The 17,985-nt window shown below is 34.5% G+C and overlaps 2 protein-coding genes across 7 annotated transcripts; both read right to left on the bottom strand.

The window, feature by feature from the left end:
* Positions 1 to 1,451: 1,451 nt before the first annotated feature.
* On the bottom strand, positions 1,452 to 11,186 carry LOC104119957 (chaperonin CPN60-like 2, mitochondrial). The gene is made up of 18 exons (XM_009631593.4): positions 10,971 to 11,186; positions 10,866 to 10,887; positions 10,559 to 10,690; positions 9,609 to 9,768; positions 9,189 to 9,364; positions 8,415 to 8,510; positions 8,219 to 8,323; positions 7,776 to 7,862; positions 7,216 to 7,305; positions 6,806 to 6,886; positions 6,664 to 6,732; positions 6,506 to 6,583; positions 6,088 to 6,183; positions 5,905 to 6,004; positions 5,733 to 5,836; positions 5,532 to 5,637; positions 1,929 to 2,007; positions 1,452 to 1,856 (listed from the first exon to the last, which is right to left on the bottom strand). Exons 1-18 carry the CDS (start codon positions 11,006 to 11,008, stop codon positions 1,754 to 1,756), a joined length of 1,722 nt encoding a protein of 573 aa, XP_009629888.1. The 5' UTR covers positions 11,009 to 11,186; the 3' UTR covers positions 1,452 to 1,753.
* Positions 11,187 to 12,041: 855 nt separating this feature from the next.
* Positions 12,042 to 16,990, bottom strand: LOC104119958 (DUF724 domain-containing protein 3-like). 6 transcript variants are annotated; one of them, XM_018778958.3, is made up of 8 exons: positions 16,822 to 16,972; positions 15,796 to 16,109; positions 15,428 to 15,619; positions 14,420 to 14,525; positions 14,250 to 14,356; positions 13,897 to 13,957; positions 13,723 to 13,830; positions 12,042 to 12,869 (listed from the first exon to the last, which is right to left on the bottom strand). In XM_018778958.3, the coding sequence occupies exons 3-8, from the start codon at positions 15,464 to 15,466 to the stop codon at positions 12,187 to 12,189; spliced, it is 1,104 nt and encodes a 367-aa protein (XP_018634474.1). In that variant the 5' UTR covers positions 15,467 to 15,619; positions 15,796 to 16,109; positions 16,822 to 16,972; the 3' UTR covers positions 12,042 to 12,186. The 6 variants fall into 6 exon arrangements, with proteins under 6 accessions (XP_018634474.1, XP_009629890.1, XP_009629889.1 ...); XM_009631595.4 differs by lacking the exon at positions 15,796 to 16,109 and having other exon boundaries at positions 14,250 to 14,350; positions 16,822 to 16,990; XM_009631594.4 differs by lacking the exon at positions 15,796 to 16,109 and having other exon boundaries at positions 16,822 to 16,989.
* Between the last annotated feature and the right edge of the window lie 995 nt (positions 16,991 to 17,985).

Below are 17,985 nucleotides of genomic sequence, written 5' to 3'. Positions count from 1 at the left end.
TGCTGTAGCTTAAGAAGAGAATGATTGAAAGACTATGGTAAAGTTCTTTACAGTAAGTGGATGATGCTTTGAAGTTTTTATTGTATTAGAGTCTCATTTTATTAAAGCTCTAGAAAATTGAAGACTTCGAATTTTTAGGACTTAATAGTGTTTTTAAGACTTTAAGTTTGGAATTGATTTTCCTGTTAAGGGAAACAACATAGATTGTGTAAAAACATTAACGTGCATATTTGCAAACTAATAAGTAAGGCTTGCCTCATTATTTTTACTCTTCGAATACAGGAAGAAGGCTCCTTATGCAGTCATTTCTATTGTTTTAACTTTTAACAATGAATTAGGAGAGCGTTTGGACAGCGGATCTAATGTAATGATTACGGCTTCACGTGAATATAATAACTTTTAGATTTTATATTTGTGTTAAAAAGTTTCATAAATATATAAAAATATTTAGCTTTAAAACCAGTACGTTGATTCAGTAATTTATTATATATTAATTTGATATTACTGTAGAAACCCATAAATTTAAAATCTTAAATCCATCTCTGCACGAGGCTGTTGATTTTCCGATTAACAAACAATAATTTGTTGTATTTCGTTTGCCAGTTTTACGTTTACAAGCTAAAAGACAGTGGTTATTTGCATTAACAAAACTAATTGCAGTTTTTTTTCAGAACTAGAAAAAGATCCAACATTTTCTAAAACATATCAACAAAAGAGATATGTGACCTAAACAGTTGTGCAAGCAATATGCCCCTTAATTGGTTGAAAACGTATAATTAGAAAAAGGCAAAACGAAGAAAAACTCAACTTTATCCTGTGTTCGTATTAGTTGAAATAATCTTGGTACTAAATCTAGATGTTTGGTTTCCATATTACTAAACCACAATAGTTCTACGATAAACCCCATATCATTTCTCCATTGGTAGTCTACAATTTAGGAGATTTAATTTACTGTACCAAATTGTTTCAGTAGTCACGCGATTTGTGGGGCAAGGTTATTGATCGATCAAAACCAGCTAATCAACTCATAACACACACCACAAAACCCATTCCAATGTATTATTCAGAAATTGACTCAACGCAAATAAATAGCAACAGCAACTTATTTCTCTCTTGGCCTGGCTAATAAACTAATGTCAATGTCCAAGTAACCATACCCATTGTCCTATTAAGAGGAATCCAAAATATTCACATTTTGTTGTTGACACTTAATATGGTCAACAACATATTCGATCCAAGCAATGGAAGTGGACATGCGTTCTGCACTTTCTCAAATGATCTTGTGATCTCGAGCTTTTGTGCAAATTGCTTCAGTGCTAAGTTTAGCTCATTTGGGCTAAACTTGTAGAACAAACTCTACTTTGTACCTTCCTTCTTGGTACTGACATTAATAAAATTACCACTACCATAGCAAAAAATAGAAAGAGGTCAATGTGACCTGGAGCTATCTGTAATCCCACACAGCTTTCAGATACACAGTTGGATATTAACAGTCTGTCTTAAATATTTGCGGCCATTCACATAACTTCCTAATTAGTTTCTAAGAAACAATTTAAGATACATAAAAGACTAAAACTTGTATGAAGGGACCATGTGCGGCATGTCAGCATAACCATTACCAGGCACCAAAATGAATTTCTTGCATTACATCAATGAATAAATGTGGCCCTCAGACTCAGAGTAACCTACCTTAGGATTGCTCCCTCACAGCTATAACACACAATCATCAAAGGTTTCATCTGTGTTTCCTATATCAATACATATCACCCATGTTTGGCATGCGGTTTGCAAGTGGGTTTTTCTCTCCTTGACGGTCCACAATGGCAGCCTCAGTTGTTGTCAATAGCAAAGACACGCTGCAGTATATATCCAGTTTCTGTTAATAGAATTGAAAGATTTCAATAGTGTTTTACTGGACATGTCCTTACCTGGCAGCATCCACTAATGCTGTTCTAACTACTTTCAGGGGATCAATAATTCCAGCCTTGACCATGTGTCTATATGTACCTGCTTATGCAAAAGACCAGTGTTTTAAGTGTAATGGACAACCAAAGTATTCTACGCCCATTCACTTGTTTGACTCATCACTGAAAAAGTAAACAAGAACTACTAGATTGTTTAACCCATTCACCTAAACTTTGTTTATTATGTTACAACTTTGACTAACATACCAAACAATAATTCTCACAACCATATATTAGAACAAAGTATAAGTTTAGTAACAATGAGTAGATGACACAGATAGATTACTTTAAAATGCTGAACTCTATACAGAAGACATTGTCTGGAACAAGGAACTATAGGTATGGAAAAACTAAATTTTTATAACTGTACTGTTCCCCAAGAATCAAAACAATGTAATCTTCCCATGTAGTATAGAGTTTATGGCAAGTTCTCTGAAATTAGGAAAATAGCACTTCCCATGTCCCATTTAGATGGCACAAGTACAATTTTTCAAACAACTATGTTTTATACTTTAATTGACAACTTTCTCTAAAGAGTTCTTAAATATCTATATAATAATATAAAGCAGGGACTTAGAAAAGTGATGTGGCAAGCCTTAGAAGCCAGGAAAAATATTTATCTTTTTTCTCCTTTTTTTTTGCCTTCTTGTCCTTTTATGCTTCTTTTCCCTTTTTCTTAGTTGTCAAGAGTTGTGACTACATTGAAGAGTTGTAACGAAGAGTCACATGAAGTATCTAATACTAAATAAAGATTAAGCGACCTGTCCGTTTTCATTGCCTAAGAAGGCCAAAACTACCCTCTTTTTGATTATTTGCTACCAAAATAACTGTCTCTTCTTCTTCTTCTTTCTATTAATTTCCATTAATTTTTTTAATACTCCTTTTTATTCTATTCTTTCCCACAAACAACTACACATACAATTAACATTCCCCAGAAGAATACTGATGAAAATTTTAACCTCTTCTTCAGAACAAGTCGTGTGGTTGCGGTGGTCCTTTTTTTTTTCTCCCTGAAGTTGTAGTGGTGTTCTTGAAAAGGTGTGCTACATACACATTTATATTTTCTACTGTTCACTCTTTTTTAATGTATTTTTCATTAAAGAACTGATTTTCTTCCTTAATGCGGTGTTCTATTTTCATGAGTTTTAACATGTTGTCCAACAATATAGGCACGCTTACCTTTTTGTCATAATCTTCCTCTTTGTGTTTGTTTGCCAGGTTTTGCTTTTCCTTCTCCCATGCATGGTTTTTTAGTTCATTTGCCTATTTCCGATTCCGGAAGTTTATCTTTTGCACTTGCATACGTAATTTGAGAGTTATTTCTTATTCCAAATGTTACCTTTTTTGCCTACATAATTTGCGTCAGCAAATTTTTAAAATTTAATCTCTACAGGACATGAAAGGCTTTCATTTTTTGATAAAATAAAGGATGAATGAATTCAGGAATTCTAGGCTTGTAATAGTCTCCAATCACCATTATTTTTTAGGATTGTTGCACTATTGTTGTGGCTTGAGGTATAGTGAAGTTTTAATAGTATTTGATGCTTAAAGAAAGTTCATGATCGAGTATTTAATATTTTTTTTATCTTTCTACGCCTTAACATATTCCAATCTTTTAAAGGTGGAAATTATTTACCTTACTAACGTTAGTTCACTCCTCCAGGTTAAATGCTCAAATGGACTATGTAACGTCAATCATAATGGAGTAGTGTGAATAAGGTGAAAAAATCCAGGAAATATTATCGGAGGAATATTTTGGCCTAGAACATTGTTGCTTTGGAAGTAACAACATTACCCTAATTTTGTTTTTTCTTAATTCATTGATGTATTGATTTCTTGGTAATAATAGTATTCAAATGTTGTTTGTTCTCTTCTATTTCTCTGGTTTGGTGGATTTAATTCTATTTACCCTATTTTTATTTTTAATGATTCATTGATGTGTCATATTTGGCAGATCGCTCTGGTTTTTAAATGATGTTGTTCTCTTCTTTTCTTTTTCTTTTTTCAATTCTGTTTTTGGACATGAAAGTGAAGCTTCCTACTTTTAGTTGTCCACTTTTAACTTTATATTCCCTTTAAGAAAAAATAAATGAAGTATGTAATTTATAATTTTACCCATAATAATGATAACATTTTCAAAAGTCTTGGGAAATGATTTGGGGAATAAGTAGTTAATGATAAGGGTAAAACAAAAAAAGATTATCTTTCTCTTGATTTAGTATATATAGTGAACAAGTAAAAGTGAAAATGTACGGAGTGAGTATTTGATTTCTACGAGTGTTCTTGAAGTGAAAGCAACAAGGTATAATAACTTTTAATGCCAATTGTCTTATGTTTCTTCTTGAAACAATTTATACATATCCTTTTCTCTATTTTGGAATATATAATTAGCCTGGATATTTTGATGTTTTTCATGTATTATACTAAAGAGTGTAAGCATATTTGTTTGTTAGTTGCTAAGATTAAAAACTATATCAATATATATAATAGTATGTACAAATATTATTTTAAAATAAGCTTTACCAGATGATAATTTATATATTTGCTTCTCTGGAACTTGCGTTTCTCTCTTTTGAGAGTTATTTTTCTCTATTTAGAAAAAGAAATGCTGGCATAGAAATAAAATTAATTATATATTTGACAGAATTAGGATAATAACATAAAAAATTGTTTCCATGAAGAAGGGAACAAAGTTTTTTATTTTTTGGAGTAACTGTAGGAGTGAGGGAGGAAGAGAAATAAAAGAAGGGAAGAAGTAATTAAGTAATTGTATTCCAAACCTTTGTTTAATTCTAACTTAACAGTTGGCTTTAAGAAGCAAAAGCCATTCTCTTAACCACTCTGCTAATTCATCATATATGTTCTTTATGACGAAGGTCTTGATAGAAAGAGGAGAAGAGAAGAGAAGATGCTAATCGTAAGGCACAATTTCATCTGATATATTCCTACTCAATTATCTATTACGCGAAAGTTTCCTTTTAAAATTACGATTGCAACAATAACAACCCAGTGTAATCCCACAAATGGGGAGGGTAAAATTACGATAGCTCTATTTGGAATTTTTTTCTTCTTCCAAGAGAGATGATACTTGCGTGTTAATTACTCTTTTCTTTTATTTCTTTAAGGATAGTTTCTTCTATCTTAACAATTTTTTCAAAAATATCATCCAACTGTAGATTGGCTGATGTTTTAGGACTGCGCGAAGCGCGGACAATTTTACTAGTTTTAATATATATGAAAGTCCAATTCATAAATTTCTAAATATATAATTATGATCTCCAAAATTTCATTCGTCTGATGCTGAAAATCACTCAAAGAATGAATGGTTTGACCATTGCACTCCGAACTGAGTCATCCACTCTGAGAGAGGGTGGATTCTGTTACTTGATGACTGATGTTGTCTTGAAGATTAATAATTTCCCAACAAAAAAGAAGACTACCATTAGGTAGAACAAATAAATTGTGTTCTCATATATAATGAACCGAACAAATTCACTTTACAAATATTAGGCAACATTTTCACAATGTGATCAGACATAACGAGTTCATGAGATGTGAGGCACAAACCTTTAGCTGCATCAAATCCTAGATTCAGATCATCTTGTTCTAAGAGCTTGCCTAAAACTAAGGCGCCATCTGCACCAGCATTTGAAGCTATTGTAAAAGTAGGTGCCTGTGAGGTGGCAAAGAATTCCGATGTCAGTACAGCAAGTAACCACTTGAACAGAAACTAGTACAAAAAGAAATTAAAATCTAGGAGAAATGAACCTTGAGAGCATTCTCAATGATCTCAACTCCCTTCTTTTGTCCATCATTTGCAGTCTGAAGGTCTTTAAGACATTTGGTTGCATATAGGAGAGCAACACCACCACCTAAGGAAAGAGCATTACTTTGTCAGGTCAACAGAAGAAGAGACAGTTTATTCAATAAGATAACGTACCTGGAACAATGCCCTCTTCCACAGCAGCCCTTGTTGCATTTAAGGCATCTGTAACCCTATCTTTCCTTTCTCCAACTTCTGCCTCACTGGCTCCTCCCACCTGAAAGAGTGTGCAGATCAAACTAGAATGCGTAGAGTGTAACTGAATGAAAATGTAGGATGCTCAAATCCTGAGGAATATACCTTGAAAACAGCAACACCACCGGATAGCTTTGACAAACGCTCCTGAGCTTTCTCCTTATCAAACATGGCACTACTATTTTCCTTGGCTATCCTTAGCTGTTCAAAGATGCAGAACTCGTCAGTGTTTAATCTACCCAGGAGCATTGGACTGCCAATTACATCTAACCAAGCAAATCTATAAAGCCAATGACTCTTTTCCAGATATGCCCAGAGGGAATTCAGGCCTTCCACATAAGAATTTTGAAATACAGCAGAATGAAAAAATTCAAAGAGGAAAATACAGAATATATGACAGACTACCTTTGCACCTTCTCCCGGCTGTTCAAAGGTATGACAAAGTAGATACAGAGGAAGTGGGTACAACAGCCCAGTAATTTCCGTATGACCTAAAAGAAAGAAGGGGAAAAAGCATCATCACCTGCTCACACCTTTCTTCAATTAGCTTCTTGTCTCCACCTCCATGCAGAACTAAGGTGTCATCAAGGGAAACAGTAACCTGCTCAAAAGTGAAGAGTTGTATACTATGCATGTATGTAAACTTTTCAAATTGTGCAAAATAACACTGATTGAACAAACCTTTTTGGCAGTACCAAGCATATCAAATTGAACTTTGTTCAGATCCAGACCACGTTCTTCACTAATGACCTGATAAAACATTAAGCATTTGAAACTATAGAGACAAACCGGCAATAAATCAGGGCATGAAACTGTGTCTAACCTCTCCTCCAGTAAGAACTGCAAGGTCCTCCAAGTTGGCTCTTCTATTATCCCCAAAACCAGGAGATTTAATGGCACAAACCTAAAAAAAAATGAAAATGAAAGATATTCTGGGTGTGATCGGAGGAGTAATTACAAAAAAGCAATGCACTGAATAATGAACCACAAATTTATATGCTGAAACAATATAACCAAAAATGAAAACAAGGCCAAAGTTGGCTCTTCTATTATCCCCAAAAGTAGGAATGTTAATGGCACAGACCTGAACATAACGTGAAAATAAAAGATATTCTGGGTACGAGCGGGGGACTAATTACAAAAAAATGAAAAAAATCCATATGCTGTAACAAAATAATCAAAAATGAAAACAAGGCCACAACAAATAAGGCTCGCATAGAGAAAGTTTAATACCTTAACCCCGGCACGATGCTTGTTTAGGATAAGCATAGCTAATGCATCACTTTCCACATCTTCAGCAACAACTAACAGAGGCCTCCTTCTCTACGCCAGAGATAGAAAAAAATACTATGATGATTAATTTACACGTATTGCAAAAGAACAATTTCTTTACATTTTCAAAGGTATCCATTGATGCAGCTATTATTCAACATATGTAACTTGCACACATATTTTATCGCAATAGAGTAACGTGGCACTTGTGGCCAGGCAACATGGCTGGCAGGTTCCCTTCCCAAGATGGTTAATTAAGCTCTTTTTCAGCTTTTGCCTAGTTTCTTTGCCAGGACTTTTTCTCCTTATCATAGTGAATACACTTTTTTTTATATATAAGTATGCTGATATATCTTCATAATTCTTTGCCTCTTATCAAACAAATTTTTTCTTCATCCAGAAAAGAAAATGGAAAAGATATGCATCATGCTTTCTGGTAAAGAACATACTTAGAAGTTAGAAATTACTGATCCAGAAAAAGAAAAAAGCACATACACACACACTCAGAAGATACTGGTTACCTTAACAGCAAGCTCCAATATCCGCACAATCGAGTTCAAGTCTGAGATTTTCTTGTCATGAATAAGGATCAATGGATTTTCCAATTCCTGTTTACATACAAGTCAAAATATCATGTCGTGAACTTTATATGTTGATACAGGATGTAGAGATCGTTGCATGGCACGACGTATGCATTGGCTGACACAACTACTTTCTATGACTTGTAAGTCAAGAACAAAAGAGGAAAAGATGCCAATCTCCACTAAGAAATGGAATAAAATAATTGGGGGGAGATCATGAGAATGTTTTGGTTTTCTGAGGTACTAATGAAAGTTGTTAGCATCAGAATCATTAAGTCATTCTTCTATGCTTCAAGCCACTGACCACATTTGGAGAAATCTAATTCTACACTTCAGCATAGAAATTGGGGGGAAAGTTCTCAGTCGTAGAAATTATTACATACACATCTTTGAGTCTTCGCGTCTGTGACAAAATAAGGAGATATGTAACCACGGCCAAGCTTCATGCCTTCCACCACTTCCAACTCATTATCTAAGGTGTTTCCATCCTGTTAATTCAAAATATATGAGGTTTCAGTTTCAAGCTTAAACAGTTCTCAATGTATTTGTATCAGAAACACCAATATGAGCATAACTTACAGCAACAGTAATCACCCCTTCCTTCCCAACTTTTTCCATGGCTCGAGCTATTAATTCCCCAATTTCACGTTCACCATTTCCAGAGATAGTAGCCACCTATTGGAAAGTAAGATATTGAACTCTCAAAAAGAGGACCATTTAGGGTAAAAAGAACATGTAAGAACTCCACTTGCTTTTCTGAGTTAACAGCACTAGCTTTCAATCTTAAAGAAGTTATAAGGAACATACAAATTTACAGGTGCATCCAGAAACTGGTTCGTTTTACAAGTCATGCAGTTAAATTCCAATCATAGAATCATTCTTGATCATAACTTGTAAAGATCTGATTTTAGCTCTAATGTAGGGAAAGAAAATAAACGCAGTGTGTTTTCTAGGAAAAGGAGAGCAGCGACGAGAAAAATTATGGAAAGAAACCAGAAGGAGAAACCGTCATTTCATCGTATTTTCAGAAAGATGAATTTTTCCCAGTTGACAAATCAGCTTGGAAAACAAAGAGTCAAAACCACAACTACAACTGGAAAACTGAAATTGGAAAAGCTGTATTGACTTGTAGGAACAGTTGGTGAAGTGGTTTTGCCTGAAACTGAATTATAACTTGCAGAAAGTAAGGATTAATAAATGTTCAGATTTAAATCTTATAAGTTTGTCCACAGCCCTATCTAGTTTGGCATCCCCAAGTATATGAGTTTGAGGCGTAGTCTATTGATAGATTGGTTGATGTGTTTGTCCACAGCATGATCCAAGTTGGACATAGAATCTCTATTAGCCCTTCACCTGTGTAATCTCCTCCGGGGTGCTAATCATGACTGCTCTGCTCTTCAAGTCAGCAACAACAGCATCAACGGCCATGTTAATACCACTACGCAAATCCATCACGCTTACACCTGCAGCAACAGCTTTGCAACCTTCTGAGAAAATTGCCTGAGTAAGCACAGTTGCACAGGTTGTACCTGTTATCACATGGCAACCATTTTAGAAAATTTGTGGACATACATATGCTTGGTAAGACCCTACAACCATCGCAATCAAAAAGTGCACCTCAACGTATCAAGACTATGATATATACTAAAGATTTCCTTTTAGGAAGAAAAGATGATGAATATAAAAGCTCTTTTACCATGGCAAATGTATCTGATGTAAGTTGAAACATTTATTATGATTCACGAATAAGCTAATCCAAAGTAGAGATCTTACCATCTCCAGCAACTGAATTAGTAGCATTAGCAACCTGCTTCACAAGATCAGCACCCACATTCTTTGTCTTATCCTTAAAGTTGATGCTCTTGGCTACAGTGGCACCATCCTTTGTGACCTTAGGATTCCCTTGGCTTTTCTCAATAATCACGTTACGACCCTGGATTGTGAACGAAGAAGACGAAGAATAGTCGTAAGTATGATGACAACTCAGGTTATTCTTTTCAATCAAGAGACCTTGTGAAATGCAATATTCTAGATGTTTTAGACATTCTCAATAATTCATTTAAATCTTGGGAGGAAAGTCATTATAGCATGTAGGACCTTTAAGAAGAAAAGGATGACAGAGATAAGTGAAATCCTAACATCCGCTAGTGTTATAACCACTGCTACCCAATAATCAAAATTAGTAAACCTTAGCAAACACCATTTTTGCATCCTTTTGGGTAGGTGAATAAAAAACATAACATTCCAAAAGTTTCCGCACAGGTCACTGGTGAAAATTGAAACTCAAAAGCCCATCTTTTTCTGTCCAATATGGTGTTTTTTCTTCACCAAGTACTCTATAAACATGAAATATATCAAGTAGTATTCATATTAAGTATAGCATGTGAAAATCAGAAAAAGAAAAAGCTAAGCTCCATAGTTCGTCTCATATGTATCATATCAGTAAAGATGTCAAATTAGTTTCCTCTTTTTCAACTAACATTAAGATCTAATTCAAAATTTCAACCAACAACATACCCAGTGTAATCCCCCACTGTGGGGTCTGGGGAGGGTAGAGTGTACGCAGAATTTTTCCCGACCCTGTGGAGGTAGAGAGGCTGTTTCCGAAAGACTCTCGGCTCAGGAAAAACAACTCTCAGCAGGTTTGAATTGGAGAACAATAATAAGGAGGTCATGTCGGAAATACTAAATATAGGATATCAAGTATAAATCTTATTTATTACCTTTGGTCCCATTGTGACTTTTACGGCCTCTGCAAGCTCATTAACCCCTTGTAACATGGCCAACCGTGCCTGGCTACCAAAATTGATATCCTTTGCAGCATAATTTCTTCTCGAAATAATCCTACTGGCAGCCTTTACCACAAAAAAGTAATAATTAATAAGTAAGTAATAAAGAAGAAATGTAATATACCCAATTGACCCAATCTATTATTCAGACATAAATTCTGCACTCCAATAAGAAAATTATACCGAGCACTATCAATAATTAGATTAAATGTTGTTGTAAGGTAAAGAGTAGATATTTTACCAATTTTCTGGAAGTTGAGGACCTGACAAGAAGCGAAAATATAATTGTGAGTACCCAAAATATAAGTGTTTGATATAAATGTGACACAACGTTATATTTATATACCTGATTGATGAAGCAACAGCTGCAGCAGCTCTGAACATTTCCCAATAATTGCAATGTGTTGTAAAAATTGATAAGATAGAGCAAAAGCAGATTTCGGAGTAAGGGGAAATGGGAGAATTGAGAAGAAAGTAAGGCAGCTGTTGAGAGTTCCAGAACTGATACAGAAGTTCTCCACGCTCTCACTGTTTCGTGTTTGAATGCTTTCCATAGGGTTTAAGGTTTAACAATTCGTTTTGTTAAAATTAATTATTTTTTTAGTTTTTGCCTCCTCCTTAGTACAAAGTACAAACTACAAAATATATTAGTCACTTTAGGTTTGGTCGAGTTTTCAAAATTTACTTACTATTTTGAAATTATTTCTTTTCAGATAAAGTTTTAAAGTAACTTTTAAAATTAGAAAATAAATTGTGTTTGACAAACTTCTCTCAGAAGTAGTTTTGAATATCGAATTACTTTCTTTTGAAATACTAATTATTGTCTATTAGGGCTGTCAGTTGTGAAAAAGAAATTATTGTGAAAACTTACACAACCACCCCGAGACGACGGACTATAGGTGGCAAATAAATACTCCTTTAAAAAAGAAAAAAGCAATTGAGATCTTTGAGTTTTTTGCATTCCAATTTTGTAAATCAGATGTTCCAAAACTTTATCTACTAGCATTTTTATTGAGCAGATCAACAAAACTTGAACTTGAGCGGAATTCTTCACTGAGTGAGAAGAATTTTGATGAAATACTTGTTGGTATTGAAGTACCACATCAATATCATATGTTAATGAGGACAACAATACGATTTCACATCTTTCATTTCAATTTCCTTTCTCAAATTTTGCAATTTTTGAGATCTTTTCAAAGAGTACCAATAATGTCTGACGAACATACTAATGCTTTTTTCATTTTTCAATTGTAAAACTTTACCAAAACAGAGTTTGTTTTTCTGATGAAGTAAGATGTTATATTGCTGGCATCAAGAAGATGCAATGAGCACAAATAAAATCCATTACAGCATGTCTTAAACTAAGATCAGCGAGCTAATAAAAAATATAGAGCACGGAAAAATAGGCTGTCAAAACTCAAGCCAGGGTAAGAAAACCAATAAAATCAAGGAAATGGCCAACATTATTTACAGGAGTAAGATTACTCCAGCTAAACAGATTCAGTAGACATCTATTCGGCAAAACAGAGTTTGTTCATACTTTAATTTGTACAAAGTATTGGTCAGCAGAAGGGTGAAGCCACTGTCCGTTCAAAGTCAAGTTGAACTTGACGTATTTCATCACGAATGCCACTCTCTTCAGATCTCAATTCAAAGATCACTTGATCCTTCATCTCTATCCTTTCCTTGGCTGACCTAAGTTCTTTCTCCAGATCTTTTACCTTCATAGCAATTTTACTGATCTCTTTTTCAGCTTCTTCTCTCTCAAGATTGCAGTCTCTGATTCTGCCCTTTATTTCATCAAACTTGTTTTGGAATTGAATTTGCCTCTCACTGTTCAACAGATCGTCTAATGGACATTTAATCTGCATTACATCAAATCCACACTCCTCCAAGTCCTTGAGACATGTCAGAATGTCATTGATGACCATTGAATTTTTAAGATCCGCAATGGTCAACTTTGATATCTTATCACCAAGGAAGGCATACTTTAGCATCTTTTGTAAAGCTAGTTCTTCTCGTTTCATCTCCTCATGTTCTGCTAAGGGTGAAAAGTGTGGATTTTGTGGAAATTTTGCAAATATTTCCATAGATTCAAGTGAGCTCCAAACAGTGGAATTTTTCTGAAATGGCAGTGCCAGGCTCGGTTCAGGAGTTGTGATGGAACTAAGTGCAGCATCTGGCCATTCATTAGATTGCCAAGGACTGTTATAGGCACATGGTTGGACTGCTGTAGGAGAAGCTCCTGCAAATACTGACTGGTAAACCATGCTACTAACGGGTCGTTTGGTAGGGTGTATAAGAATAGTGCAGGGATTAGTAATGCATGGGTTAGTAATGCAAGCATTAGTTATACAGAGATTATTTCCCATCCACTGTTTGGTGTGGTGTATTAAAAATTAAAATACATTGCATAATTTTTGAAAATTAGTTGTTTACAAAAATATCCTCCATATTCTTTAGCTTTAAGGGACTCTAAGAACAATTTTGCCCTTAATCATGCTAATGCATGCATTAATAGCCTTGGTATTGCTAATACCATGGTTTGCTATGCATTAGTTATATATAGGATAATACCAAATAGGGTGTATAACTAATACTTGTATTAGTAATACATAGGTTGAAAAAGTATACCAAACAACGGATTACTAATACCAAAAGTTAATGCATGCATTATTTTATCTACTGCATCCTACCAAACGACCCCTAATAGGCTAAAAGAACAACATGATCTAGACGTAAAATAACTGAAAACTGCAAGATACCAGAAATGAAAGGCACAAGCACCTGAGTTGGGCAAAAAAGGATAACCTGCAGCCCTTGCTTTTATTAGAAAGTGAGGTTTCCTAATTTTAGAAACCCCCCTCTATATTCAAATAGTTTCAAATAATGCAGGAACCTGGAGTTCACACTAAAGCTCTTGCTACAAAGGAAGTCTGATTAAACTTCCTCAATAAAAATTCAAACAAGCAGGAATAATTTAGCATTAGAATGCAATTTCATTGAGAACCATAAATTTCAAAACAAGATGCTTAACACATAGGTTATCAAGAATCGTTAAGATGAGCAGAAATATTGTGTTAAAAGGCATTCTTTACCTGCAGAAGTACTAATCCTGTTGGTTGAAGTCAATTCAACTTGATTTGGTTGCATTCTGTTCGTTAACAGTGCCATGGAGTGTGCTCCCAGGTACTTGTTTCTCCCGCCTATCATCAAGTAGAACATTTTGCAATGATGCAGTGAGCCAAAATAAAAAGTACAAAGTCAGTTACCTTCTAGCACTGCCAGTTTTCCATGATCAGACAGATTCTTAGTACTTTCTTTGACGCTATCCTGAATGAGAAAGAACAGAAAACAAACACCATAGTCAATCAGAAATGAACAGAAAAGTGAATTTATGGAGAAAATCAAGGGAACTCAATCGTATGGAATACATACTTCTATCAGTTACATATCACCAAAATCCATATTTTGGCCCATGCTGTAGGTAAAATATAAGCATCAGCATGCATTATTCTGGTACTAGGTCTAATTTTTTTACTAAGGAAAAAAGAATGCCGATTATAGATTCTAATTACCCTACAGATTTGATGGCAGGTGAATGAGCACAATTATAAAATGTTACCTCAACCATCTTTACTTTTGGGTCAATTAGCTCCCCATCCTTATCTTCTTCGTTCAGCTCTCTGTTGATAACATTTTCAACATCTCCTTGTTTACTGCAGTCTGTATCTGCAGTTTAGTTGAGTTAGCAATGAGTCCCAACTAGGGAATTTAAAATTTAGAGTCACTTACCCCTATCGATAGAATGTGCAGTCCCGGCTGGTGAGCAATCTGTATTTTCTTTCATGACATGACCTGATTGATTATCTACCCAACCAACTTTTCCCGGTCTCCGAGTCTGCAAAAGTTAGACAAAGTACAACAATGGTCAAGCTATAGAGAACTCTTTCTTCCTTATCTTTTCCCATTATGATACATTTGTTATTGCAAATTAACAGATTTCGTCTAAACACAGCTGAAAACAGCCATATGTTTGAATAGGTTTATCCGAAAATCAGATAATCTGAATATTCTTTGTTGATGATCATACCAGACGCATTAGAACTCAGCAAAGTTCAGTTTAACATAGACGCAAAATTAGATCAACCCGTGCCCCCAAGGCATTAGTCTAGTGGTAAGAGAGATGTGTGGGTTAGGAGCACGTCACAGGTTTGAACCCTGCCAAAGACAAAAGCCTGGTATTTAAGTGGAGAAGAGTAGAGGGGGCAGGCTCATTATCCATCGAGTTTCGAACCATGCGTCATTGGCGCTAGCGGGTTTCTTGGTATTAAAAAAAAGATCAAGTCGCAAGACATCAGGGAAAGAGGAAATTAAATTATTAAATTCGGGCTGGTCAAGCAGTAGCAATAATAAATCTCATTTTCACAGTTGACACACTGAACGAAAAGATTGACAAACCAATTTGATATCTGACAATAAACCATTTTTTGTATATTTTCGCATGTTACCAAGATTTTTCCTGCGTGTTCAGGGGAAAAACTACGCTCTAACAGTTATTGTTGAACAGTCTTAGAAAGCAATGGAGCACAGCATGTAACATGGAAATCAATTACGATTAGAAGTCCTCCTACCCTTGTTACCTAAGAAAGAACCACTCTATCAGGTATTGCACACATGTTATACCTAAAATAAACAATAGATGACCTAGATAAGTCCAAAAACGATAGAGCAAAAATGCAAATGATTATCGTGCAAAATATGGGAAGAATGATGCATGAGTAAGAAGAAGAGGGTAGAGACCAAAGGCCTGGGAAAATGTTGATTATCCGATGCTTCCATAACTTTTCTTATACTTCTTAATTTCTTCACAGGCTTTACCACATCGTCTCTAGATTCAGAAATCTCCAAATTCTTCCTAAGCTTCTTAGAATCTGATGTCCCCTTGTTGGTTTGATCCTTTGCAGCAGTTGAACTTCTATTTCGAAGAGCCGCCTGATATCATCGGCATAAAAGCAAGTAATTTTGTTACTTAATGGTGCAATATCCTGAATGAATAGACTCTAGTCTCTAGCTGTGAATAATAGATGTAGCATCACAACTCCCAAGCCCTCGAATTAGCGATAAAGCATCAGAAGTGTAGTGAAATCCAGTGAGAAATATCTTAAGACCTTGAGCTAGGAAAACATTTCCCAATGGAACAAGGTGAGATATAAGACAGATAACATCTCCTAATAGGCAACTGCTCCCAAGGTTTTGACATAACATCATCATTAACACGACAGATAACCACGCTTAAAAGCAGGTTATATTTAGGCATTCACATGACCAGCTTAGACTGTAACGTAGAAGTCGTGAAAACATCACAAATCACATGCTTTACTATTCTACTAGCAAGTGCTATTCTTCCAGCTGCAAATTGACCCCGTGAAGGTGCCCAATTTGGGATTGGTTCTGCCTTCTTGTATTTGCAGGCGCCTATAAACTGCCAATCCATTTATAATTGAATTAGTAGCCATTCATGTATTCCGATTTACACATTTATACTCACCGACATGACTTTGAAGTATCAGGTGAATTATAGGATGTAAATCAATTAGCAACATCGAAGTTATTTATTCATAAAATAGTAATGCCAATTTATTGACTGATATACGGCATAGAGGCGTGGATCCATCTAACAAATGTTTATACTCAACCCAGAATCCACATTTTCGTTTTTGGCCTTTAGCCCAAGTTCTGGACTTCGGTGATAATTGTGGCGTCATACCAAGCTGGACTCATACCAAACTACTATTACGAGGTGATGCCATCGGGTTTTCCATTTCTACTACTAATATTTCCTCAACTATCTTCATTGCTGCAGTGAGGTGAAATGTCCAAGCTTAAACAGTTTCAGAAGGCTAGGGTTTTGTTAAAAATGTAAAGAGAATTGGAGTTTTAATTAGGCGTTGGCTGAAAAACTAAAGCAGCTACTAGCAACTACCACTGTGTAATTGATTCAAATTTCTTTTGGGATTATTACTTGATGAAATTCAAGGAAATGTAGGAAAAACAAGTTTCTAGTTGTAGTTGGGTCGTGGAAAAACTATCAACAATCGTCAGCTTTATCACTAATGGTTCCATATTCATCCTCAAGTTTTCCAAATACAGAGAAATAAAAAATAAAAAAAGAGAAAGAGAGAAGAGAACCTAACCTTGAATCGGACCATCCTCAAAAGCTTCACGCTTTCACCGGCATCAGCGAGAAGAAGGGAAGGCAGAACGGCAAGGGTTTTCTTTCTGTTTCATTGTAGAGCATTTCTGCTTTTTGGTTTTGACAAAGTTGTAGAGAGCTTATTGAATTTGTTTACTATAGTTTTTAGCAAAGTTGAATTATTATATTTTATTTCGTAACCATTTTAGATTACTTCGCCTTGGACATGTTCATTTCAATTATTACCAAGTATTTTTACGTTTTTGTACCTCCATATTGAAAGGATCATTATAATTTAATAAAAAATAAGAAATTTGGAAAAGAGATTTACTAATTTTATTATCTCATCGTAAAATAAACTAATTAACAATTTTATTAGTTAAAAAGTTATTACATTCATAACATTACCAATTCACCGTACAAGAATATAATGAGATTCTTTAATAAATTAAAAAAGGTCAACCAATGAGTAAAAAAAGAATATTTATAAAAATTAATTATAGCAACAATTTTATCCATATATGCAACAGGAAAAAAAAGATGAAAAAGTAGATCAATATTTCATATATATTTATTTAGAGTTTCGAGCTTTTTATAATGGTACTAGTTTCTCAGCATACGAGTTGCGCGTGTACTCTATCTCAAAAAGTATAACTTTTTTAAACAATCACTTAAATATAATATTAAAAGTGGTATTTGAGTTATAGAGTAAAAGTTAAAAACAAAAGTAGTACAAGAAAATAATAATTATTGCTTCTTATTTATCCAGAAAGAAACTCTATCGAATATGTCCTCAATCATCTCAATCGTTATATTCAACTTAAAATTGTTCAAGCTTTTGTAATGAATTTTCTTGAAAAATATTTATTCATAAATACACAAATGGTTAGCTAACTGAAATATATCTTCTTCTTTTTCTTTTTTTTTCTCACAAGCAAAATGCATAAAATACAAATTGTCCTATTTTTTTTAATCTATAAGAAATTATTTCCAACATATTGAAGAATAAAGCATTATTGCAAAATAAAATCTAATTGTTACATCTTGATTAATCTACTCTTTTTATATTTTGATGAGAGTTTTCTTTCTCTGTTCTAAATACACAACCATGCATTTGAATATTGTGTTTTTATGGAGGCAAGCGTCTATGATTGTTATTGAATTT

This window comes from Nicotiana tomentosiformis, chromosome 3 (genome assembly GCF_000390325.3).
Source record: "Nicotiana tomentosiformis chromosome 3, ASM39032v3, whole genome shotgun sequence".
In the NCBI taxonomy this organism is placed as follows: Eukaryota; Viridiplantae; Streptophyta; class Magnoliopsida; order Solanales; family Solanaceae; genus Nicotiana; species Nicotiana tomentosiformis.
Note: the sequence above shows the minus strand (reverse complement) of the source record. Positions and strands in the feature narration are given on the sequence as shown.